Source organism: Dendrobium catenatum, unplaced genomic scaffold (assembly GCF_001605985.2).
Source record: "Dendrobium catenatum unplaced genomic scaffold, ASM160598v2 fragScaff_scaffold_586, whole genome shotgun sequence".
NCBI lineage: Eukaryota > Viridiplantae > Streptophyta > Magnoliopsida > Asparagales > Orchidaceae > Dendrobium > Dendrobium catenatum.
In genome coordinates this window covers 852,516-878,004 of record NW_021319048.1, presented here as the reverse complement: position 1 = coordinate 878,004, position 25,489 = coordinate 852,516, and the positions used below count along the sequence as shown (strand labels likewise).

The 25,489-nt window shown below is 37.1% G+C and overlaps 1 protein-coding gene across 3 annotated transcripts in view; it reads right to left on the bottom strand.

Annotated features, from left to right (window-relative positions):
• Positions 1 to 5,753: 5,753 nt before the first annotated feature.
• LOC110115326 (bZIP transcription factor TRAB1) overlaps positions 5,754 to 25,489 on the bottom strand; it is a 24,362-nt gene continuing 4,626 nt past the window's right edge. The window contains exons 4-6 of one of the 3 annotated variants that reach the window (XR_003700728.1): positions 22,911 to 22,940; positions 20,920 to 21,059; positions 5,754 to 6,246 (exon numbers count right to left, since the gene is read on the bottom strand). Coding sequence is in view for 1 of the 3 variants with exons in the window: in XM_028694878.1 (XP_028550711.1) it covers positions 6,172 to 6,246; positions 22,911 to 22,940 (105 nt within the window). In the remaining 2 variants the exon portion in view is untranslated. The remainder of the gene's footprint in view (positions 6,247 to 20,919; positions 21,060 to 22,910; positions 22,941 to 25,489) is intronic. The other 2 variants (XR_003700729.1, XM_028694878.1) reach the window with 2 other exon arrangements.

Sequence of the window (25,489 nt, the reverse complement as noted above, 5' to 3'; positions counted from 1 at the left end):
CCCCCCCTAAAAATTAAAGCTAGTTTCACCCCTTGTCCCTTTCTATTAACTGTGCAACACTAATGGTCATAATATAATTGTATAAATATGCACTAAACTTAAACACATGATTACTGCACAAAATAAAACATAGGGACTTTTTTATAAACATCTAAACATCCCCACTAATAAATTGTGGTACAACTAAAAATAGAACATAATTCCCAAAATACATCTTACACAGTACAAAACCAGAACTAAATTTTGAAAAAAGCTTCTTCTTCCTTTTTTTTTTTTTGGATATCCAAATTATAAGAATTTCTATTTCTGATATCTAAGGCATAAATAAGAACTATATACTTTTTTTTTTTGGGTCTCTATGAAAAAAGGAAATCCAGGTGAGATAAATTTATAAACAGACATTGAAAAGAGATCCAGTTGACTAGTTTCTGCTTGTAGAGAATAGACAGGAAGGGCCTACCTGTTTGCTACCTGTCCTACACAGCCACCTGAGCTCTTCGGTTCATGTCTGTTTACAGACACGAGACCTGATACTAAATTCAAACTTCCAAGAAAGAAACTGTACATGATAAAATCCAATCGAAGGGGACTCTACATAGATTCGATCACAACCAAGGCTTTCCTCTGCCCACCTAACAAGCCTCAGGTGACACAGCTTCTATCAATTGATATTGAGTCACTTATCATCATTATTAGCTTACCCAGAATATTCAAAGATCAATCAATATTGGTGCAATATTGGGTCTAGATTGGAAAATTTTGGAAAGAGTTAACATTAGAATTGTAATCTCATATTGAAAGTAAAATAAAAGTTTCTAAGAGATTAGCAGTGGCAATTACTGGCTTAAACTTTTTGAGTTGATGAGTGATCAGAACAAATAAGATAGCAAATGTGTTAAATGTTAAGATAGATATGTGATAAAACAAGAAATAATAAATTGAAAAATAATTATATTAGAAAGAAGATTGGAGTAACATCTATTGAAGAAAAAACAGTAAAGAATAAAATTTGATGATTTAGGCATATAGAATGGCAAGTAGGAAAATGTAACAATGAGATGGTAGAAAAAATTGTGCTGGAAGGGCTAAGAAGAAAAATGAACAGATAAAAAGTAACATAACTAGAAGCTAGGAAAAAAAAAATGTAAAAAAGAGTTAAAAACTTTTGTACATAGTTCTCAATAAAAATGAATTAAGAAGACCCTATTAGTGGATTAGGCTAATTATAATGATGATGATTGAACGATATGTAGTTCCTATCATTTACACACTTTAAAATTGATTGCCTACATTGATATTATCATGGGGAGTGAGTAATTGTTTATAGTCATTACATAAGAAGAATGTTTGATATACATAACTTATTATGGGTTTTCGACCCCCTCGATCACAACTATTGCTCCCCGGCTTGTATAATGGGATGTGCCTATTTATTTATCTCTTGACTCGAAATGGATCTTATAGTGCCTCATGACCATGCTTGATCCATCTTATCCTTTGACACTTTGTAAGGAGAACTTGGGCCTCAAATTAAGAAAAGTCATATACAACAACAACAACATCAAGCTTTTGTCCCACTACAGGAGGTCAGCTATATGAATCATTTTTCTCCATTGTGTCCTATTAAAAGTCAAATTCTCCTTTAAATCTAATAAAGAAAGATCATTTCTAATATTTTCTAATCAAGTCTTTTTAGGTCTATATCTATCTTTCTTAACATAAGTCAAATCTAATACATCTACTTTCCTAACCGGATCATTGGAAGGCCAACATTTTATGTGACCAAATCATCTAAGGCGACTTTATCTAATCTTATCCTCCACTGGCGCTACTCCAACCTTTTCACGTATACGCTCATTACGTGTCCTATCTCTAAGGGTAAAGCCACTCATCCACATGAGCATCCTCATCTCTACAACACTTAACTTAGTATTATGCTTCTCTTTTAATGGCCAACATTCGGCACCATAAAGCATTGCAGATCTCACCACCATCCACTAAAGTCATATATCATCTAATAAATGATGGTCTCTACAGAGGACAATATTTTTCTATGGGACCCCTCTGCCTTTATATTAAAAATTTGGTGGCATATAATACAAAGTCTCAGCACACTTTTATTAAAATATATGAAAATAAAACAATATAGCAAAATAAGAAAATTAACATTTCAGAGAAGATTATTACCATTTATTCTAATTCATGCTTGTGTGTCCTTTGATCAATATATCCTGCAATTCATAGGCTAAAATACTTGGTAAGATAAATAAAACCGGTTTCTCTTGGACGTGCAGCTATTATCAATCTATCATAATGGTTGACAGCTCTAAAAACTAGTATGAAAGTTTGGCAGCGATAAGAGACGGTGAAAACTCTTACGAATAAGGACATTGTGTACCTTCTATCAGAACCACAATCAAACACAGATAGTGAATGGAAAAGGAGGGCAAATTTGAAAACACTTGGTACAGCTTCCCTCAGCTGTAAAAATAAAAACCCAATTCCAACATCAGCTTCATCTTTTTGAAATTTACATGAATGAAAACGACATTAACTGTTAGCTAATCCAGTTAGTGAGGTAAGATGGGTATGAGAAAAAATAGAAAAAAAAAGAAAAAGAAAAGAAAAGAGTGTAATCAAGTATCAAAATCTCAAAATAGATGAATAGCATCCAAAAACACAATGAAAATTCTTTCATACCATAAAATTATTTTACATTAAACATAAGGAAAAATTTTAAAAAGGAGCTTATCTATCATTAAATTAATTGAAAGAAACGGGATTAGTGAAAATTTTAAAAAAGAGCAAAAATATCAATTCATTTAACATATTCTAGAAAAACACCAAATTATTTGATCAAATCATTTAGTGTTTTCTATATTTCACTTATTCATGATTTAAAATAATGGAAAAAAACTTAAAATAAGAAATAAATTTAACTAATTAAGATTTAAATAAATTTAAATTTTATTTTACTTCATTATAAATTTAATAATATTAAAAAAATTAAATATAGAATTAAAATACATTTTGATTAGAAAATAATAATTTTTAAAATCAATAGTTATATTAGTGAGCATTTGACCATGCGTAGCATTGTAAGACTTTAACACATTTGTTTGAGCACATATAAACTATGTTTATTGCTTACATTCTTTCTTGTTATCATTTATGTGGTCTTCTTAATGTTTATTATATGTTGCATTTTATGTAATTCCAAGTGGTATATCCACAAGACCTAAACTACTTGATGTAATAAATCAAATCACTAAGTAATTTGATCATCTCAATTCACTATTTCATTTGCCTCATATGTTGGCATAATCCCTTCTATTATTCCAAAGCCAGCATCATTAATCATCTAAGATCAACAAATTGTCATTCCCTTTTAGTTGACCAGTTATTTCCATAATATAGAGTCCTCTTTCAATAGAGTTACCGTGCTCTAGGCATTTCTAAATAATATTGGAAACAAATTTATGCTGGTTCAATTGTATAACTTGATCGAAAAGTTTATTAATGATTTGGCTCTTCTCTAATAAATTTCCCATCTCCAAAATATGTTCAATGATATAGTTTTCATATTGATCCTAAGCTAGAATACAAGCAGATTGTAAAATCTCACTCACAATACAAGAACTTCGTAATTCAGCAGTATAATACTCCCAAAACTCTCTAAATAACTCATTAGCCATAGAAATGCATAGAGAGTGTAGTGGCAGGTCCTCAAAGAGCGGAAATGATGAAATCAATTTTCTTAGTTGTCAAAAAAGGAGAGGAAGTAGAACAGAAGAAAAAGAAAAAAAGGCCATTCTATGTACCGAAAACCCTACCGAAGAGATTGGCGATCCTGTCACCGGAAATACACCCAGACTCCGTCACTCCCCGGCAACCTGCAGATCGATGGCCTCGAGCACGGAAGGAAACTTTTCTGAATTCGAATCGGTCCCATAAAATGTGGCTCCCCTCTAATCGGGTGAATGTATTTCTCAAGCCCATTTTTCTACACAGGGCGAACAAGAGACCGTCCATCCCGCTCTTGTGAATCCGTTATGGGAATACAAAGCCTCCCGCGGCTGAAAGAGACCCATCTGTCTCCATCTCTGCTCCCAATTTCTAATCCCGTAAGGGTTTTTACAAAGGAGAGACACTGGCGAGACATCACCGGGAAACGGATCGGAGATAAGAACGGTGGTGGGTTTCGCGCCCGCGTAAAGGTGGACAGTGGCGTAAGTGAACAATGCCCATGAAATTAGTTGGTCGTTTTCATGTTGCTATATGATAATCAAATACATTTAAAAAAAAAAAATTGAATATTGATTTATTTATGCATATGTGTTCATTTATCATCTAAAAAATTATTTATTATAAAAAGAATTGCTGTTTAAAACTGCAATATAATAGTCATTTAATAATAAACTAAAGGTATTTAATTATTAAATGATAAAATATTCTATATTGTTATAATATTTTTTCATATTGTATATAGTTTATAGTTTAAAATTATTATAAATAAAAAAATTATTAAAATTACTATGCCACTAGAAAGAGAATATAAAAAATGTAATTATATTTTTATTAATATTTGATTATAAAATATTTAAAAAAACTATTGGTTAGATAGATTAATTTTATTTAATTTGTAAATTGATATTTGATAATAAAAATATTGAACTAATATTAAGATGACTATGTAAAATTTTTATTTTTTCTTCATAAAATATTAGCTTTTTCTTTAGCTTATAATTTTGTAATTACTAATATCTTTTTTTTTTTTTTAATATATATATATAAAAGCTAAACAAAGAGATAGTAGTAATGATTTAATTCAAGTGAAGTGTATTAATGATGAAGTAATAAATTGCTTTTATTAGAAAAGGATATTCAACAAAGGTGAATGATATTTTACTAAACTTTTTAATGAAAATTATGAGAATGCAATGAATTTTAGTAACATTAGCACCGCACATAAAAATAAATATTTTTTATTTATTTTAGCATATTAGTAAAACTGATTTTTGGCTTTAAAGAAAATGAAGTGTGAAAAAATTGTTGGACTTGATGATATTCTAAGAGAGGCATGGATATGAAAAAAGAGCGATAATAAAGAGATTAGCATGATCAAAGCAAAAAAGCTAGAGTCAGACAATGGTTGCGACTAGCCGGAACTTGGTGCTAGGTGAAACAAGTCGAAACCAGGCTACTCGTGTTTTGAAGATGGGTTACATCAGCATCAAACTGGTCATCCGGGCGTATTGGGGTAAGCCAAGCCATGCCCAATGAGCCTAAAGGGACCCAGCAGGACTAATTTTTCAAAAGCTGCCTAGTTATCAAGAGTCGTCAGAGCTCAAACCAATTAACCATTAGATTAATCGCGAATTCAGCATCTACAATTCCCTGTTCTTAGAAGCAGAAGCAGAGAGAAGAAACGAACTCTATTATATTATGTTTCTATAAAGGGAGATTATTCTGTGCGGACGTCAAATACCACTTTATATTTAAATACCAATTAAAATAAGTCACGTCAGCAATACTGAAAACAGCACCGAGCCATGGTACCGACATGGCTTATTATGATTGATTTCCAAACAGCTTTCAGCCCCCGCACAAAATAATTTATCTTATAAAGGACTAATGAACCTACCTTGCAACTTAAAAACCTAAACCCCGGTTCCATTTCAAGCTGCTCAAGCACTGGAAGTTATCCCTGCAGAAATGAAAGGGTTTGACAAAACAAAGAACATCATCACAGATGAGTAGCTGTTAAAAATGCAAGTATGGTCAAATCTAATCGTATTTGAAGTCTTAGTACAACATAACTGAGTCAATAAAACTACCCCAAGCCATGCAATGGATAATGACATTGACAATAAAAGTAGAGCAGAAAGTCAAGTGCTCCAACCTCAGAACTAAAAACGTGGGTGGCAATAAAAGGACCAAACTTAGCTTCATTTGGGGCGGCTTTTTTACTGCTTCTTAAAGTAGATTTCTAGTACTAAAAAGCTGCTTTAAGAAGCAGTGAGAAAGCCGTCCCAAGCGAAGCCTTAATTAAGGGATGGGAAATCTTATCTACAACCACACACTCTTGATCCTTAATTTACAGCAATTTCTACAAATAAAACAAAACCCCTCACGAGGTAGAATGTGACTTTTCCGGTCCAAGCTTTTGCTTTACCAGGGACCAGTCTGCGTCCTTCGCAAGCATAACTTCTTAGTTTCTCGCTGCTGATTAAGCATCTCTAAGATCTGTTTGTATAAAAATACACATTCAGTTGAAAATTAGAATTATCTTGCTTATTAACCATAAATGTGCGTTTAAGAGGTAAAATGGGAAGGAAATAGCAATTAGAACATCCATAATTAAAAGGATGTGTTGCAGAATAAAGACAAAATGTTGAAGAAATGCTAACTTACTGAAAAAATTCTTATGATAACTCTCTTTTTAAAATTGGAGCATAAGTACTATAAAGATCCAACTTCTTGCGAAGGCTAGAGAAACAAAGTGATCTCAGAGACTATATTAAATATTTTAGTCAATTGCTCTTCATTAAAGACATGAGAAATGATGATCTTCTTCAATAAAACATCATCATTGATGACATGATAATTTAACTCAATAAGTTCCGTTCTTTTGTGAAACTAAAGAACTGTAGTATGAGCAATAGGAGAACCAACTTCTTCTATTGGATTTTTCATTCTAGTCATTTTATACGCAAAATGCGTCATAGCCCTGATTCAGCTTCAACGCTACAACAATAACAACAACAATATCAAGCCTTTATCCCACAATGTGGGGTTGGCTACATGAATCATTTTTCTCCATTGTACCCTATTAAAAGTTAAATTCTCATTTAAATCTAATAAACAAATGTCATTTCTAATGTTTTCTAACCAAATCTTTTTAGGTCTACCTCTATCTTTCTTAACATAAGTAAAATCTAATACATCTATTTTCCTAACCGGGTCATCAGAAGGCCGTAGTTTTATGTGACCAAATCATCTAAGACGACTCTAATCTTATCTTCCTCTGGAGCTACTCCAACTTTTTCACGTATATGCTCATTTCGTATCCTGTCTCTAAGAGTAAATCCACTCATCCACCTGAGCATCCTTATTTTTGTAACACTTAACTTAATATTATGCTTCTCTTTTAATGGCCAACATTCTACACCATAAAGCATTGCAAGTCCAACCACCATCTTATAGAATTTTCCCTTAAGTTTGAGGGGGACTTTTCTATCACATAACAAGCCCGATGCATTCCTCCACTTCAACCATCCAACTTGGATTCTACTAATAATATCCCCATCTATTTCGTCATCTCTCTGAACAATAGACTCGAGATATCTAAAACGTGTACCGTTACTAATGACTTGATCACCCAAAGTCAAAATCCCCCCACAAGAATTATTATTACTAAAATTACATTCCATATATTCAATTTTAGATCTACTCAAACGAAAACCTTAAAACTCTAAGGTTGACCTCAATAATTCAAGTTTACCTTCAACGCCCTCTCTAGTCTTATCAACAAGAAGAATATCATCATCAAAAAGCATACACCAGGGTACAACCTCTTGAAAATGTGTAGTGAGAACATCCATAACAAAAGAAAAAAGATATGGATTTAAGGTTGATCCTTGATGTAATCCAATTGAAATAGGAAAATACTTGGCAAACCACCTTGTGTCTGGACACAAGTAACAACTCCAGCATACATATCTTGAATGACTTGAATATAAGCATTATTAACCTCTTTCTTTTCTAGACTCTACATAACACTTCTATTGAAACTTTATCATATGCTTTCTCTAAATCAATAAATATCATATGTAGACCTTCTTTATTCTCTCTATACTTCTTCTGTGAAGAACCTGATGGAAGCAAGTGCTACAAGGTCAGGCTTGTAGTTAAAGATTTTCAGTAGAAGGAGTGGACTTCACTTAAATTTTCTCTCTAGTGGTGAAGATGACTACAATCAGAATTGTACTAAGCATGGTAACTTTTGAGAATTTACATCTAGAGCATATAAATGTAAAGACAACATTTCTTCATGGTGACCTTGATGAAGAGTTATACAAGATGTAACCTCAGGGATATGTAGTCATAGGTAATGAGGATATAGTATACAAGCTCAGGAGGAGCTTATATGAACTAAAGCATGCACCAAGATAGTGGTACAAGAGATTTGACAATTTTCTGTCAGATAATGAGTACACGAAGTGTCAGGCAAACCACTGTTATTTTTTTTCAAATATCTTGATAACTGTTACATTATTCTGTTTTTGTATGTGGATGACATGCTGGTTACAATGTCAGATATGGAAAACATAAGATGTTTGAAGGAACAATTATCAAAGGAGTTTGAAATGAAGGATCTGGGTCCAACAAATAAAATTTTCGATATGAGAATCAATAGAGATAGAAGTACAAAAATACTAAATCTGTCTCGGGTTGAGTATGCTGAAAAGATGCTTCATATATTCAACATGAGTGAGGCAAAGCCAGTTTGCACCCCCTTGAATAGTCATTTTCAATTATCCAAGGAACAATCACCTAAATCTGAAGCAAAGGAAGAATAGATGAGGAGAACTCCATATGCTTCAGCAGTTGGAAGTATAACTTATGCTATGATTTGCACAATATATGATATAATATATGCAGTGGGAGTAGTTAGCTGATTTATGAGTAACCAAGACAAACTTCATTGTGAGGCGTTAAGTGGATTCTCAGGTATTTGAAAGGATCAGTTGACAAAGCTCTTTGCTTTGGTGGTACATGGATTGATCTACAAGGATATTTAGATTATGATCTTGTTGGAGATCTTGATGGGAGAAGCAGCACAATAGATTATATCTTCACTTTGGGAAAGACTGCAACGAGTTAGGTTGCCAAGTTATAGAACATTGTTGCGCTCTCAAATACATAAGCTGAGTACATTGCTATCATTGACACTAGCAAGGAGATGATTTTGTAGCAAAGTTTCTTAGCAGAATTTGACAAGGGGCAGAGGAATGAGAAGCTACATAGTGACAACATGAGCACTATAAATCTAGCCAATAATGTTGCATTCCATGCCAGGACGAAGCACATCCAGCATCGGTATCATTTCATCGGGTCGCTTCTCGAAGATGGTCAGTTATCCTTGGAGAAGATACACACAACCAAGGATCCTGAAACATGCTAACGCAGATGGTGACAGTTGATAAACTGAAGCTGTGTGTAGCTCCTATTGGTTTTCATGAAGGATGAGAATAGGGGTGAGCCACACTATATGTATTATGATTGATGGCTCAGATCGTGAAAAGCATTGGTTTCAATCGGTTTCCAAGTAGGAGATTCTTATGTGTAGAATCTGATTGTGTTGATCAATTAGGTCGTTCTATTGCCTCGGACTTCAAGTTTCTTGTGCTTGATGGGGGGTGCAGGTGTTTACCCCCTGCTTGGGTTCGGGTGCAACACCCTGATGCTGTGCACCAGAGTGTCCCATCACTGCGTACCCGAGAGCTCCAACAATGTGTTCCTGAGCGCCATAGCGCTTAACGGCTGAGCAAAGCACCACATCAGTCTAGATACGACACCACATCAGATCAAGACAGAGATTCACGTGGCACAGTGCTGCAAGATGGACTAGACAATTTTTTTTTCTCGTTTTTCTGAAGGGTTGTGTCCCTTAAGGTTATTTACTTTGCTTTCTCTTGTATTTTGAGAATGTAAACATTGAGAACAGTATATGTGAGAAGAGAAACAAGGAGAGAGTGAGAGAGAAAGAAAAATCTGTATTTATTTCTCCAAATTTTCATAGTGGATTTCTTAGTGTGGTGTGGCTCGGTGATTTTTTTCCCTAATTTGGATTTTTCTACGTTAAATCCTAGTGTCATTTACTTTCAGCTACTTTTACTTTCTTGTATGTTTCATTGCGATGTTTTACTCTCGCGTCCCCAACAACAGCAATTAGAAGATATTGATAGAAAAAAAAAAGAGACATGGTAATGCTTATGATATGCATATGCTTCACAATCAAATTTAGAAATAAATGAGAAACCATGTAGATGATAAGGAGGAAGTTGACAAAGAAGACAAGGTCAATGCCCACTCATAAAGAAAAATTATGAAGGAGAGGGTACTAAATGTAGCATGAAAGAGATAATAAATGCCTCCAACTTTAACAATGCCATCAATCATCTTCATACTAAGATCCTTAGAAATAAAGTCAGACAAATCAATGTGTAAAAGAGTTTTGACTCCAACCAAAAGCCCTAATAGCACTTTTGTGTCAGCAAAAAAAAGTAATTTCTTCATGCTTGGAAGAAAACCAAATAGTAAACTCAAGTGTTAAGTGAAGAAACATGATGATGAAGCAAAGTAGGTTGAAAATTATTGAGCATCCATGCATTAATGGTTTAGTAAAAGGCTTGTAACTTTGTACATTTGTTGGTGTCTATCTATTTGAGAGCCAGAGAGTTCAAATCGTGAAGCTTAACATGTGAGTCAATGAGAAAACACACCTTGAGACCACAAGAAATAATTGGTACCATTGAATTTGGCAATGGTACTTGTTGCGTCTTGGAGTGTTCGCGGCGGTAGAAAAATATATAGTTTAACGTCTTAGCATTGTACGAAGATTCAGCACACAATCATATAAGAGAGAGGGTGAAGCATTCATAAGAGACACCAGAGTTTTTAAGTGACCCCTAAAAAGGGGGAAAAACCACGGGGCATGACCCAGTTTGAATGAATCAACTAGTATTTGCAGTCGATTACAAATGAGGCCCTTCTTAGGGAGAAGGGCTTGGCTTGATGTTACAAATGTGCATCATATAGAGTGCATTACATGGTGGGAGTTACAATATAGACATGTTTGTTTGATCGACACGACCATAGTCGATGGGATAGAGGTCGGAAAGACTGTTGTCTGGTGATGGAGGTCGGAAGGACAATAGTAGGCGACGGAGGTCGGAAGGACCGTTGTCAGCAGGATAAAGAGGTTAGAAAGACCATTGTCTGGTGGTGGAGGTTGGAAGGACCGTAGTCGGCAAGAGACCGGGGTCAGAAAGACTATTGTCTGGTGATGAAGGTCGGAAGGACCATAGTAGGCGACGGAGGTCAGAAGGACCGTAGTTGGTAAGAGACCGGAGTCAGAAAAACCGTTGTGAGAGGGCGATATTCTGGTAGAACTCTGGGCATCAGGTGATGTCCTGACAGAAGTTCGGGCCTCAAGTGATGGTCTGATAGAAGTTCGGGCCTCAAGTAATGGTCCGGCAAAAGTTCGGGCCTCGGGTAGTTGTCTGGCAAAAGTCCAGGAGTCAGATGGTGGTCCGGCGGAAGTCCGAGCCTCGAGTGGTGGTTCGGCGGAAGTCTGGGCCTCAGGTGGTGGTCCGGCTGAGCAAAGATGTCAGGCGGTTGTCCGACAAAAGTCCAGACTATAGGTAGTGGCCTGGTGAAGCACAGGACCTCAAGTGGTGGCCTGGTGGAGCATAGGGCCTCAAGTGGTGGTCTGGCGGAGCAACGACGTCAGGCGGTGGTCCGACGGAGGTGAGAGCCTCAAGTGGTGGTTTAGCGAAGGTGAGGGCTTCAAGTGGCGGTCCGACGGAGCAACGACGTCAGGCGGTGGTCCGGTGGAGGTGAGGGCTTCATGTGGTGGTCCAGCGGAGCAACGACGTTAGGCGGTGGTCCGGCGGAGCTCAGACCCTTAAGTGGTGGTCCGGGGGAACTCCGGCATCAGATGGTGGTTTAGCGGAGGAGAGGGCCTCATGTTGTAGTCCGGCGGAACAACGACGTCAGATGGTGGTCTGGTGGAAGTCTGTGCCTTAGGTGGTGGCCTGGTGGAGCACAAGGCCTCAAGTGGTGATCTGGTGTAGCACAGGGCCTCAAGTGGTGGTCCCACGGAGCAAAGACGTCAGTCGGTGGTCCGGCGGAAGTCTAAGCCTCAAGTGGTGGTCTGACGAAGGTGAGGGCCTCAAGTGGTGGTCCAGCGAAGGGGAGGGCATCAAGTGGGGGTCCGGCGAAGCTCCGGCGGGGGTCCGGCGAAGCTCCGACGATGGTCCGGCGAAGCTCCGACGGTGGTCCGGCGAAGCTCCGACGGTGATCCGGTGAAGCTCCGACGAAGCTCCGGCGGCGGTCCGACGAAGCTCCGATGGTGGTCAGGCGAAACTTTGGCGGTGGTCGAGGAGGAGCTTCTTCTTCTCTTCTTCTTCTTGCTTAGGTCCCATTTCAAGAGAAATGAGGGGTCTATTTATAGATTTCTGGAGTGGCATGACCCGTAAATATGTGAGAAATCAAGGGTAAATGGGGAGTGGTTGGATGGATGGCCGATATTGAATCCCTTGATCATGCACTGTTCATTAGACGTTTGAAGGCCTTAATAATGTTGGAATTTGGCGATCTTGGGCTCGTTGGATTCGTCTCGTCGAGCCGCTCGATTCGACTATAAGCACGTAATGTTTGGAAACCGTTTGTTAACCCAAATTGTGGTTTGAACCTTCCAATAGCGCTTCGGGTCCTTGATTTGGATTCATTTGGGCTCAGATTGAGTCGAATTTGGTGTCGTTGGGTTAGTATTTCTGAGTCGTTCAGTTCGACTATAAGTTTGCTGAAATCGGAGTTCATATGGTCCCAATTTTAATTTATGAAGTTTCCAACTTGATTTTGCATCGAGATTCGCGCCCGATCAAGGTAATTTTTTGATGACGTATCAATACTAATATTGGAAGGTTTCAATTCTTTGAAAATAGATAAAACAAAGAAAGCTATCATCAAACACCACAAAAACAAAATTGAGGATAGTGATGAGTGAATTAATCGTAGATAGAAGGAAACATCAGCTTATTATATTGGATCCAAAAATTCTACAGTCCAAAAACGCAGACTAGGCTACAAACAATACGGAACAACTGACAACTATGAAACTCTACCAAATAAGAAGGAATAAATATATGCCACAACTCTTAAATGATACAACATTATTTTAGCAACATAAATAATAAATGGGTCCACATATGTAATAAATCACTAGTATAGTATTTCTTTTATTTGATTTAGGTAGAACGGGACTATAGTAACTTGTTGGTCTACCTAAATATTATAAATACCTCTCTAGCTATAAACAAATGGATTATGGAATAGAACTTCTAGTTCTCCCTTTCTTCATATATCTCTTCTCTTTCTTTGGAAGTTCAAACCTACTCTAAAAGTGCCTAATCTTCTTGATTCTTCGAGAAGCTTATCAAATGGTCCTCTTGTTGCACTAACCTCACCTTCCCTCTCCTCTTCTTTCCGATCAGCTTTTCTCCTCCACAACCGCAGCCTTCCAGTTAGCCACCTTTGCCGCTGTCTGCAACCTCCAGTCAGCCGAACAGCACCTTCTTCCAATTAATCGCAGCCTCCAGTCAACCTTCCAGTGGCAATTCTTTCACAAGATTGGACAACTGCCCTTCGATTCAGCCCAAAATTCTCCCCAGTAGCTGTCTCCAGCCCTTCTTCTCAGTCCCAGACCTTCAAGAACATTAGCAGCCCACCAATTGTAGTTGCTATTTCAGACACATCAACCACCGGATTGCAACCGCTGTTTTAAAGAAACAGAAACCCTTGATTTCAACCACAATCCATGCAGTTTTTTGACAAGAAACAGCTTCTTGCAGCTGTTTTGAATTCTCCTTCCATCAGCAACCTGTTTCAATCAACCAACAGCATCGATCTTCATTGTTTGGCCGCTAAATGGACACTTCTAGCTCAGTCACCGCAAATTGGTAGCTAACACCAGGTTCTCTGTTTTTCTTTTAGTTATTTTTATTTTTCTTGTTTCTTTTCCAAATTCTTTTTCTACTAGTTATCCTCTCTTCTCACAATTAGAGGGTTTTGAGCACCACCTTTTTCTCTTCCTCCATCAATTTCACATTATGAAAAATGTCGATCTAGCAGAAGACCTACGCGACATGCAAACCAACTAAGAATTACAATTTTTGGAAGTCCAAAAAACACACCAACAAGCTGATCTCTAATTTGCATCCATTGGCACATCTCCCCAACAATTTCATGCTTTCATGGACTCTGTTGACAAACATCTTGAGACCCTATGTAAAGGCCGACCTCACTCCTCACTCCAAGATTCTCGATCTTCGATTGGCATTCTAGGATCGAGCAATCAAATCACTTCTCATCACCCATCTCCACCTACGACAAATTTTTTTTCTTAACATGAAAATTGAACTTCCACGTTTTAATGAGACAAACATAGAAACTTGGATCTTTAAAGCACAAGAATATTTTGATTTTCATAATACACCCAAATGCTATCATGTTCGCATCAAGTCTCTTCACCTAGAAGGTCCGGCAGCTACTTGGTACCAATGGCTGCATAAGAAGGGCCAATTATTCTCTTCGCCCGGCTTTAATCTTTCCTTACAACAGCGATTTGGTATCTCCACATACGAAGATTTTATATGGGAATCTTTTTAAACTAACTCAAGAAAGCTCTGTCCTAGAATATCAGACAACATTTGAAAACCTTGCTTTTAAAGTCCCAATTTTGCCTGAATCCACACTCATTAGTTATGTCATATCAAGAATTAAACATAAAATCCACTGTGAACTTCTTCTTGCCCAACCTACTTCCCTCTTAGATACTATGGAATTAGCACGTCATCATGAAGCAAAAATTCAATATGCATGGCAAAAACCATACCCTCCTCCTGTCAAAACTACTACATATAATTCTTTACATTCTAGCATCAATTCAACCACCACATCACCTCCCATCTCTTGCCTCCCTCTTCCCTCTTCAACCACAACTATCTTTAAGCCTTCAAATCTTCCAATTTGAAAACTTTCACCAGCCAAAAATCAATTTCGCCATGAAAAAAGTCTATGTTTTAACTGTGAAGCAAAATTTGACCCCCAATATCATTGCCCAAATAAATTCTATCTCTTACTCGGCACCGATGACTTTGACTTAATGGATAACTCTTTCCTCTCTTCTATCAATGATGGAAATCCATATCCTCAACCCGAAATCAATCTTAATGCTTTAGCCTGACAGTTCAACCCTCATTCTTTTCAACTAACCAACTCTATTTACAATCATAATATACTCATATTAATTGATGGTGGTAGTACTCATAATTTCATTCAAGAACATCTCATCACCAAATTATCCCTTCATCCTCAACCTATTAAACAATTTAACATTTTTTTGTGGGCAATAACTTATTATCTTGTAATTCTAAATGTCCACAAGTAAACATTATCATTCAACACTATCGAGTCTATCTAGATCTCTTTGTTCTATCCATTTTGTTGATATTGTTCTTGGCATGCAATGGATACAATCTTTAGGACCTGTTTTACACGATTATCAAAACCTTGCGATGTGATTCCATAATCAAAATATGCAGATCACACTAACAAGCAAACCCCAATTACAATGTGATCCTATTTCCTTTAACCAGCTTCATGTAATCATTTCCCATTCACCCAGCATTCAACTCTTACTATCCAATTTCTTTCTCCCCTACCAACCTATTGAGGTTGTAAAAAAGCAATCACCATATAAGGTCGTTTATCAACACATGTGCAAGTAAGAATACGTAACAACAACATGTGCGAGGTACATAGAATTGGGAAGACTACCAGTGGGACAAGGGTTACGACTAGCATGTGGTTGTTGGCAAGAGGAGGGCTTGAGATAAATGTGAGAAGTAGCAAAATGTGGAGCAACTGGCGAAGGCACATAAATGCATGAACTTGTAATAGGCGAGTGATAGTGAGTGCATGTAGCAGACAAGAATGGCCACATGCAATAAGAAAAGCGATCGCAGAATGCAGTTGACTAAAGCCTATGATGCACAAACACGGACACGATGACGCGACACAGACACGGACACGACGACGCGACACAGACACGGGACACGGGACACGTCACAACAACAACAACAACAACAACATCAAGCCTTTATCCCACTACGTGAGGTCGGCTACATGAATCCTTTTTCTCCATTGTGTCCTACTAAAAGTCAAATTCTCGTTTAAATCTAATAAAGAAAGGTCATTCCTAATATTTTCTAACCAAGTCTTTTATTGTTGAAAATAGACACGGGACACGGGACACGTCAATTATTAAAAATATAGACACGGACACGGGTTGGACACGGTACTATAGTTTTTATATTTTAAAAGTAGTGTATAAAAATTGAATAAGTATAATTTAAAAATAATAAGTCATTTAACTAAAATCTATGCTTAAAATGATTAATATTAGGATGTCGAGAGTCCTGCGTCGATGTCATTTATCAGTCATCGAGAGAGGAGTTGACAATGTTGTCGAGAGTCAAGGATTAATGTTATGCAGTAAATATTGGGCGTCAATATTAAGAGGGTGTTGGTCATCGATGTTGATAAGACATTAGACAAAGATGAGATGTCAAGTTATGTGTGTAAAAATTGCTAGCATCGAGTATCAATGTAAAGACAACGTCAAACTTTGATATGGAGATCGTTTTAAAATGTTAATGTTGTAACGACATCAGACGTCGATGTTGAGATGACATCCGGCATTATAATGAAATCAAAGTTGTAACCCGCCAAAGAGAAATAAAAATAAGAATATTTGATGAATGGGGTATTAAGTGCGGGCGATTGATTTGGTGCTGTGGATAAAATATGTTGTATATGCATGTCCAATTTGTATTTAATATTTTTTTTAATTAGACACGTTTTTTTGTGTGTCTGACACGTGTCGGATGTGTGTCGTGTTGGACACTACACACCTCTTTGAGGAAAATATAAAATGTTGTGATGCATCGATACAAATTCAGGGACACAAACATGGGATAAGCCTGTTATTGAAAAAATAGTATACAAACACACATTTGACATAACATTATAAAATTATATTTAAATTTTTTGAAATTATACAATAATTACACAAACTTAATGAATACTACATAAATTCATATAATAACAAATTTATTTAAATTGCTTGTAAAATATTTTAAACTTGATTGAAGAAGAAATAATCACATGATAATATATATTGTTGTTTTGAAATTCAAAAAATTGAATTTTTTGTAAGAAAATAAAAAAGTAACATTACATTAAATCATAAGAAATAGAGTAGCATCAATAACAACAACAAGCCTTTATCACATTATGTGGGGTCAGATACATGAATCTTTTTTCTCCATTGTATCATATCAAGAGTCAAATTCTCATTTAAATCTAAAAAGAAAAGATCATTTCTAATACTTTATAACAAAATCTTTTTAGGTCTACCTCTACCTTTCATAACAAAGGCCAGATCTAATACACCTAACCTGCTAACCGGGTCATCAGAAGGCCGACGTTTTATGTGACTAAATCATCTAAGGAAACTCTCTCTAATCTTATCTGCCACTGGAGCTATTCCAACCCTTTCACATATATACTCATTTCACATTCTATCTCTAAGAGTAAAGCCACTCATCCGCCTAACATCCTGATGTAGAATTAAATGCGAGTGAATTATGCGAAGATGAAATTAGATGCCTTAGATTAGAACAACAATAATTAGTTTACTTCAGCGACTTAAAACAACTATCAAAAGCAACAAGAGAGGTGATGTAGCTTAGGCCAAATCACACGATAATTGTTTAGGAGCACAAAATAATCTTTTAAATCAAGCTTTATAATACATGAAAATTTTAAATAGAACCCCACAGTTAACATTTAGACTAGTCACTATGAAAGAAATTCCTCACTCATAATTGGTGGAAACGGAGAAAGTTTACACAACTTTTATGATGCCACAATCAATGGTGAGTAAGTAGGTAAAAGAGAAAGGGGAAGAGTTTACCCAAAGGAAGAGGATGCAAAGCTTCAGTGTGGTCGTTTTGGGTGCCAATAAGAAGAAGAAAACAACACGAACCTTCTGGATATCTGTGGACAACTTTGCAAGTTCTGGAGGGTGGACAGCAAGCTAATTTATGCTGAGAACTTTGGACAACGATCTGAAACTTCTAGACAGCAACTACGAAGGTCTGGACAGCAGGTGAAGGTGCAGAAATTTCAGGACAACACTGTTCTGCTACTGGACAGTAAGCAGGAGTTGTGCTGGACAGCAGTCTTGCTGGTCGTGGGAGTCTTGAATAGCAATTACGATCCAGGAAAACTTCTGGACAGCAAACTATATCACTCTCGATGGCTGGACAGCAAGGTCTTTTGCTGAAATTCTCTAGACAACAAGCGAGAGTTTCCCGGACAACAGCAGGGCAATGACAACTTGCTGAAATTTAGAAATTTTAGACAGCAATCCGAAATTTCAGAAAGAGAGGGAGAGTATGAGGGGAAACTTGGGAAAAGGCGGCTAGGGTTGATAGGAATTAGGGAGGGATTGACTGTATAGTTTGATGGAGTATTGATTAGATATGAGAGTGGGAGAGAGGGGCCGGCGATTGAGAGAGAGGAAGGGGGATGGGGATCGTCGGCTATAAAGGGAAGGTAGATGTGATTAGGGAATCAATTAACTCCCAATATTAGGCACTCAAATCAGAGTGGGGGGGGGGGGGATAATTGGTGTCCCCATTCATTGAATGTGAGATTGGGAATAAATCTGATTTGATTTCATATTTAAATTGATTGGGGCTTTTCTAACATAGATTTAATAATTAGGACTTTCCAAAATTAATAATGGGATATATTAGGAAGGTAGTAATTTTAGGTAATTATGGAACTAGGGATGAAGGGATTGTATTGGCCGACGACTTAGGAAGAGGGTTTGGGGTGATTGAGACGGCGGGTAGGGAGGAGGGTGGGCTTTCTGTGGCCGACAGCTGGGAGGAGAGGAGGGGCCTTGAGGCCGGCAGCGTGGATGGGAAGATAGGGTAGATGGTCGACGGGGTTGTGGTGGTGGTAGGGGTTCGGTCGAGAGAGGGAGAAGGGGAGGGATAGCTGGCGGTTTAAGGAGGGAAAGAAGGATTGGAGGAAAGAGGAAGACCATGAACTTGGACACTTCCTGTGGCTGGTGGGTACCACATCGCCCTCACCTAGGGACTTTACTCTCAAGAGAACTCTCTCAGCTCTTCCAAACACAATCGCAAAAATTTTATCATAATATTCATCATTAACCGAGGCTATAAATAGTCCCCAAATACAAAAATAGAACAAAAGACAATAGTACCCCTTTGGGTCACAAACATCTACTCCCTCAAGTGAGGGTAAAATTGGAAAAGAAACAATAATAAATCAAATACAATGCATAACTCAAAAATAAGACGGAGTAATCGTGGTCGTCGATCGTCGGCCCCATCTTTGGCAAACTCTCCAAAGTCGGATGTCCTCATCACATCCTCATTTCTGCAACACTTAATTTTATACTTCTCTTTTAATGGCCAACATTCTACGCCATAAAGCATAGTAGGTCTCGTCACCATCTTATAGAATTTACTCTTATTTTTTAGGGGCAATTTTCTATCACACAACAAGCCTGATGCATTCCTCAACTTCAATCATCCAACTAGAGTTCCATTAATAATATCCTCATCTATTTCACCACCACTTTGAACAATAGACCTGAGATATCTAAAATGTGTAATTGTATTTGGCTTTAGATCTCTACTCAAACGAAGATCTTTAGACTTTAAGGTTGACTTCCATAATTCAACTTTTCTTTCAACATTAAGGTTGATGTGGGGGGGAGGTTGGAGGGCTCAAATGCTAAGCCCTCATTGGACTCTGATATCATATTAAGATGATTGAAAACAATAAGTTGAAAACTTCAAAAAAAAAAAAAAGATGATAGAAAACAAAACCAAAAAAAAAAAAATTGATTGAAAACAACTTCCTATATTTCACTATAACAATGATGTTAGGGGTGTAAATGAGTCGAGTTGAGCTCGAGTTAGAGGTGTTTGAGTCGAGCTCGACTGCCAAATACCAAGCTTGAGCTCGAACTCAAGTCGAGCTCAAAAGACGAGCTCGAGAACGACTCGTCTCATGTTGAACGACTCGTCGAGCAGCACACGAGCCTTCATCCTCGTCCTACTCTGAGCTCTACGATTTCATTTTCCTGCCCAACCGACCATCGTCCCGCTCCGAGCTCCGCGAGCCTTTTTCTTTTGTCCTGCTCAGAGCTCTCAAGCCTTTGTTTTTCCTCCTGAGCCCCGACTTACCTTTTCCCGCCAATCCAAGCACAGTGGTTTCATTTTTTCTGCCGGCAACGCAGTTCTACGAGCTGCTCGACGAGCTCGGTAGTCGAGCGGAGGGCTGTTTGAACTCGAGCTCGATAAGTCGTCGAGCTCGACTCGTCGAGCTTGTTAATGAGTCGAGCCCGAGCTGACTTGCAAGTCGACTTGACTCGGTTGCACCTCAAAACAACGATGCCAAAATAGACAAATACAAAAGACAAAATGAGGAAATTATGAAGAGATTAACTTCAATAATGAGGATAAGCAATACTACACCAAAGCATTTAGAATGTACAAAATGCCAATTAGAGTAGTTGACAAATAGCAGCGTTAATTATAATAAGCTGGTCAAGCGAGGACTTTTTAAAGTATAATTGCAAGGAGAAAGGAGGCAGGTAAGCAGAGACGTTGGCACCTATTAAAGGAGGCTTATAAATAGTAGTCGGGGGCTAGATGAACAAACACGGCAACACAGTAAGTTCTTTAGTGACAAATTAAAAGAAAAGGTGTTTAGCACTGGACCTTATGGGGAATACTTGTTCTTTAGGACTCATTTGGTTGGTTGCAACTTGAAACATGTTCAACGAAAACATAAAATTTGCTAACTTTCACAATTCTGTTGGATGTAAAAAGTAATCAATATTAGTTTTAAATTACACAAACCTTCCAAAAATAAGAATTTATTATTCACAAATAAAAAAAATGAGAAAAAAAAAACAAAATAGTTGCCAAAGATTGTGGTGAGCTTCAGGAGATTCGCCACCTGGCACAAAGAGGCTATGATGAGAACTGGCAACAAGGTCCAGAAGGTTTAGCAAGACTGCATCAACCTTTGGCCATCTCGATAGATCCCTGACTGACCTTCAACAAGCTCCAACAAGTCCCGGACTGCCTCCGATCAGGCTCCAATAAGTCACAATAACAAATAAATAAAGAAACCTTAAAAAAAAAAATTTGAAGTGCATTCATCCAATCAATGAGTTTGGATATATCTGTAAAACCATATCCAACCAAAATAAAAGTATTTGGACATTCAAGTTCATTATCTCATAACATGCAAAACCATTAGTAGTTTCGATCAATATTAGATGCCTATTGGGTTTATGGCTTTTTGTTTGCACTATTATTATTCAAATTTTGCATTAAGAGCTAATGTTAGTTCTTTTTGTGACGGACTACTTGTACTTTCTCGTTGATAAATGATCTATGAATCATTTATTTAATATTACAATCATAAATTGCATATTCTAATTTTGTAATATAAAGCCATGTTAGTTGGCCTAGTTATCGAGTTATATTACCTTCTTGACCAAACATGACATAGAAATTGTGATTCTTGCTCAAATTTTCACCGAAAAAAAATCTGAAACTCAAAAGGCAAAGCTAACAATTTCAAAAAATATCAACACCTGAGAGGTCCCAACCATAAGTGATTTGAAATCACCAAACGGATTGACCTGAGCAAAAGTTTAACTATAGTCTAATACCATGCCTTGTTTAAATTTTAGAAACTATTGTACTAAGGCAGCATGCATATAAGTGATAGCCTTGTATAGCCTATAAAAATGACAATGCATGTTGTACACAAGAAGAATCTTTGAGCCAATCTTGTCTCTGCACCATGCAAGTAACCACCACACCCCCCCCCCCCCCCCCCACCCACCCCCCCACCCCCAAACAGTAAATGCAGAAGGGATGTAAAGGAAATGCCCTGCACAATAATGGGACAAACCATTTCATGCATGTAAACAGGTGGAGTCCATGGAACAACATTAACATGAAAAATAGAAACAAAAAAAAATTATAAACCCTCCTTACTAGAGAAAAGTATATTGCAAAAACTAGCGATGGTTAATGATGGAGGTTAAAGATGCATGGAGATAGTAAATATGCCATCAGAATGGTAGTGAGCAAATCGTCATGCATAATAAAGGTCAAACCTTTTCATGCGTATGATCACATTCCATGGAAGTACATTACTAAGAAAAAGGGGAAAGAGAAACAACCCATTTTAAAAGCACATCAACTCTAATCTTTCTAATTTTGGGCTTGGGATAGACCAACAATTTTCTAAGAATGAGTGCGGCATTTTTAGTGTTTAAAATCAGAGCTCAACAAGAACGACTGAAAATCATACATAAAAAATAGTTAAGATCTCACCATCGCAATGGCATTCAGCCAACTGAATGACACGCCAAAAGTATGCTTAAATGTTAATGACTTGATATGTAAAAAAGAACAAACATAACCCATGGCTTTCAATAATGCTATATTAAATTATAAGTTATTCAGAATGTCCATTTGTTTCGCTAGATTAAAAAAATATGCATGGCTTGAATCCATCAAAACATCCTCTAATCATGCAAAAGCCCAAAAACTTGATGCCTGAAAGTGAGTTTCCAGTCACCCAACAAAAACAGACCAAACAATTTATCAGAAGCAACTTTAAAGGATAAATAATACAGTTTGACAAAGGGCAAAATTAAAGCATGAGCAATATACGCATCTCAAAAGTAAAATTATTTAATCGAGAAAATACGCAATTCCAACTTATAGACTCAAGCTACTAACAAGTAACTGATCAGAAAACCATCGAGTAAAATATGTACAAAGGTTAAAAAGACAAGTAATTGCTAAAATCATTCTTAATCATTGACAAAAGAAAATCCAAAAGTTTACCCAGGCACAGAACCCATAGAAAGAAGAACACCGGTAAATGCTTGAAGTACCAAATTACAGAGAAAGAACATTTACCTGATTTTTCTGCATTGCGACGATCTCAGCCTGCAAAATTTTTTAGAATCATTAATTATGCTTCTAAACAGAATTGTTCAAAAAACAAAGGCAGCATATCTTTAAAGATGAATATGAACTTCAGGAAGGTCATAACTGTAGAAACAGCAATTCTGCTCATCATCTCATTTATTATTATAATTTTATTCATTATTTGAAGATGATACCCAGTTTCCACCACATAAATTGAAATTATATCTATGAGATTGGTTTATTCTAATAGCGAAATCCAAATGCTATAATGGCCCAGCTCTCAAAACATAATTATTTTTGCATCTCATCCGACAATTCCACTATTTATTACTGCCTCCAAACTATGGTTAACTCCAAGTCCTCCACAGATATAATAAGACCAAACCATCACAATACATCCCATATTTGAGAAAAATTGAGATTATTTTGACTGAGGCCCAATTGTAAGCATGAAAAAGAGTGTAAATTGATGATGCATACATATTAAATAAGCAATAGCCAATACTATTGTGAAAACTCAAACTAATGGAAAAGAAAAAATGTAAGCTAGTACTGATCATAAAGCTCTACTTCAATATTATTGCCAGTTATTGCTTAAAACGAAAATCACATATGGCCAAATAAAATTAGCAGCAGGATTCACGAAAACTTGAAGTAAAAAGAGGTGGAGTGATGGGACCATTGACCAAATGGATTTTACTTGAGTATTTAACTTGCCTAAAAAAAGTCTAAATGCAAACCAACATCATAAGCATTTTTATATGATCATTGTACTGAATATGGGTTCAAGCATGTATGTCACGAGAATTAAGAAAATCAATTCCTATATAATTTATAATACTTAAATATGCATCCATTTGCATGCATGCAAGAATGTGCACAAACACATACATATATGCATATGGCTGAAGATGTACATTGAAGTGCAATTCTTTGAAGTGTGATGTGTAATCAAATGACGATTTTTTTTGGAGAAGCATGCAAATAAACTTAAAAGACAAGCTTGCACTATAGCATTTGTTCATATTTCAAACTACATATACTATTCCTAACTACATATACAGCCTATTTAGATAACATATCATAGGTAAAAGAGTAACTAATCAGCACCATTATCATCACCACACCATCCCTTTTTGTTAAGTTTTGTGTGACATTAACTCTAGTGTAAAGCAAATCTTCTTGCATAACTTCTAAAAATGTCTTCTTTGGTCTAGTAATGTTTCTTTTTTTTATTATTCATTTTTAGTTCTATTCCCGTTGCATTCATTTTATATCAACTTATTAGTGCATCTTCCACTCTCCAATGAACATGTCCCAAGTATCTACGTATGTTTTCTAGTGCATTATTATTAAACCGGTCCAGGAGGAACCGGCCCCTGTTTATAGGAGGTGGACCTATTCCATGCAGCTAAAACTCCCCCCCCCCCCCAAGCCTTACGCCCCCCCCCCTAACTAATCAGCACCATTATCATCACGACACCATCCCTTTTTGTTAAGTTTTGTGTGACATTAACTCTAGTGTAAAGCAAATATTCTTGCATAACTTCTAAAATGTCTTCTTTGGTCTAGCAATGTTTCTTTTTTTATTATTCATTTTTAGTTCTATTCCCGTTGCATTCATTTTATATCATCTTATTAGTGCATCTTCCACTCTCCAATGAACATGCCCCAAGTATCTACATATGTTTTCTAGTGCATTATTATTAAACCGGTCCAGGAGGAACCTGCCCCTGTTTATAGGAGGTGGACCTATTCCACCTATAAGATGGTAGTGAGGCCTGCAATGCTTTATGGTGCCGAATGTTGGCCATTAAAAGGGCGTGTTATTTGGTCCGGTGAACGTACGCTCCTCTACGTTCGGCCACCAATATTTTAGCGACACGTAGCATGAAGAAAAGTCGCAGACCCGACCCGCTATTTTTTGGGTTCTAGCGCGTGCGTTTTTTTAAATCCTTGACGAGCCGAACAACATCCCATCACCTTTTCGATATATTTCAAATACCTAGCAAATACCGAGTTGTACCTAGTTTTTTCTAGCAATACCTAGCAATACCGAGCAAATCCCTAGCAATACCGAGCAAATCCTGAGCAAATACTGAGTTGTACCGAGTTGTACCTAGTTTTTTCTAGCAATACCGAGCAAATACCTAGCAATACCGAGCAAATCCTTAGCAATACCGAGCAAATACTGAGTTGTACCGAGTTGTACCGAGTTGTACCTAGTTTTTTCTAGCAATACCGAGCAAATACCTAGCAATACCGAGCAAATCCTTAGCAAATACTGAGTTGTACCGAGTTGTACCTAGTTTTTTCTAGCAATACTGAGCAAATACCTAACAATACCGAGCAAATCCCTAGCAATACCGAGCAAATCCTGAGCAAATACCGAGTTGTAGAAAAACTCGGTACAACTCGGTATTTGTATAGTTTTGGTCTTCACAGAGCGGTATTTCTTGTTTTTGCAAAGCAATACCGAGCAAATACCGAGCAATACCGAAAAAATCGCGAACATAGCATTCCCGAGTTCCGCTCCGGGTCAAGTCGTCGGGCCGCACGGTAAAGAG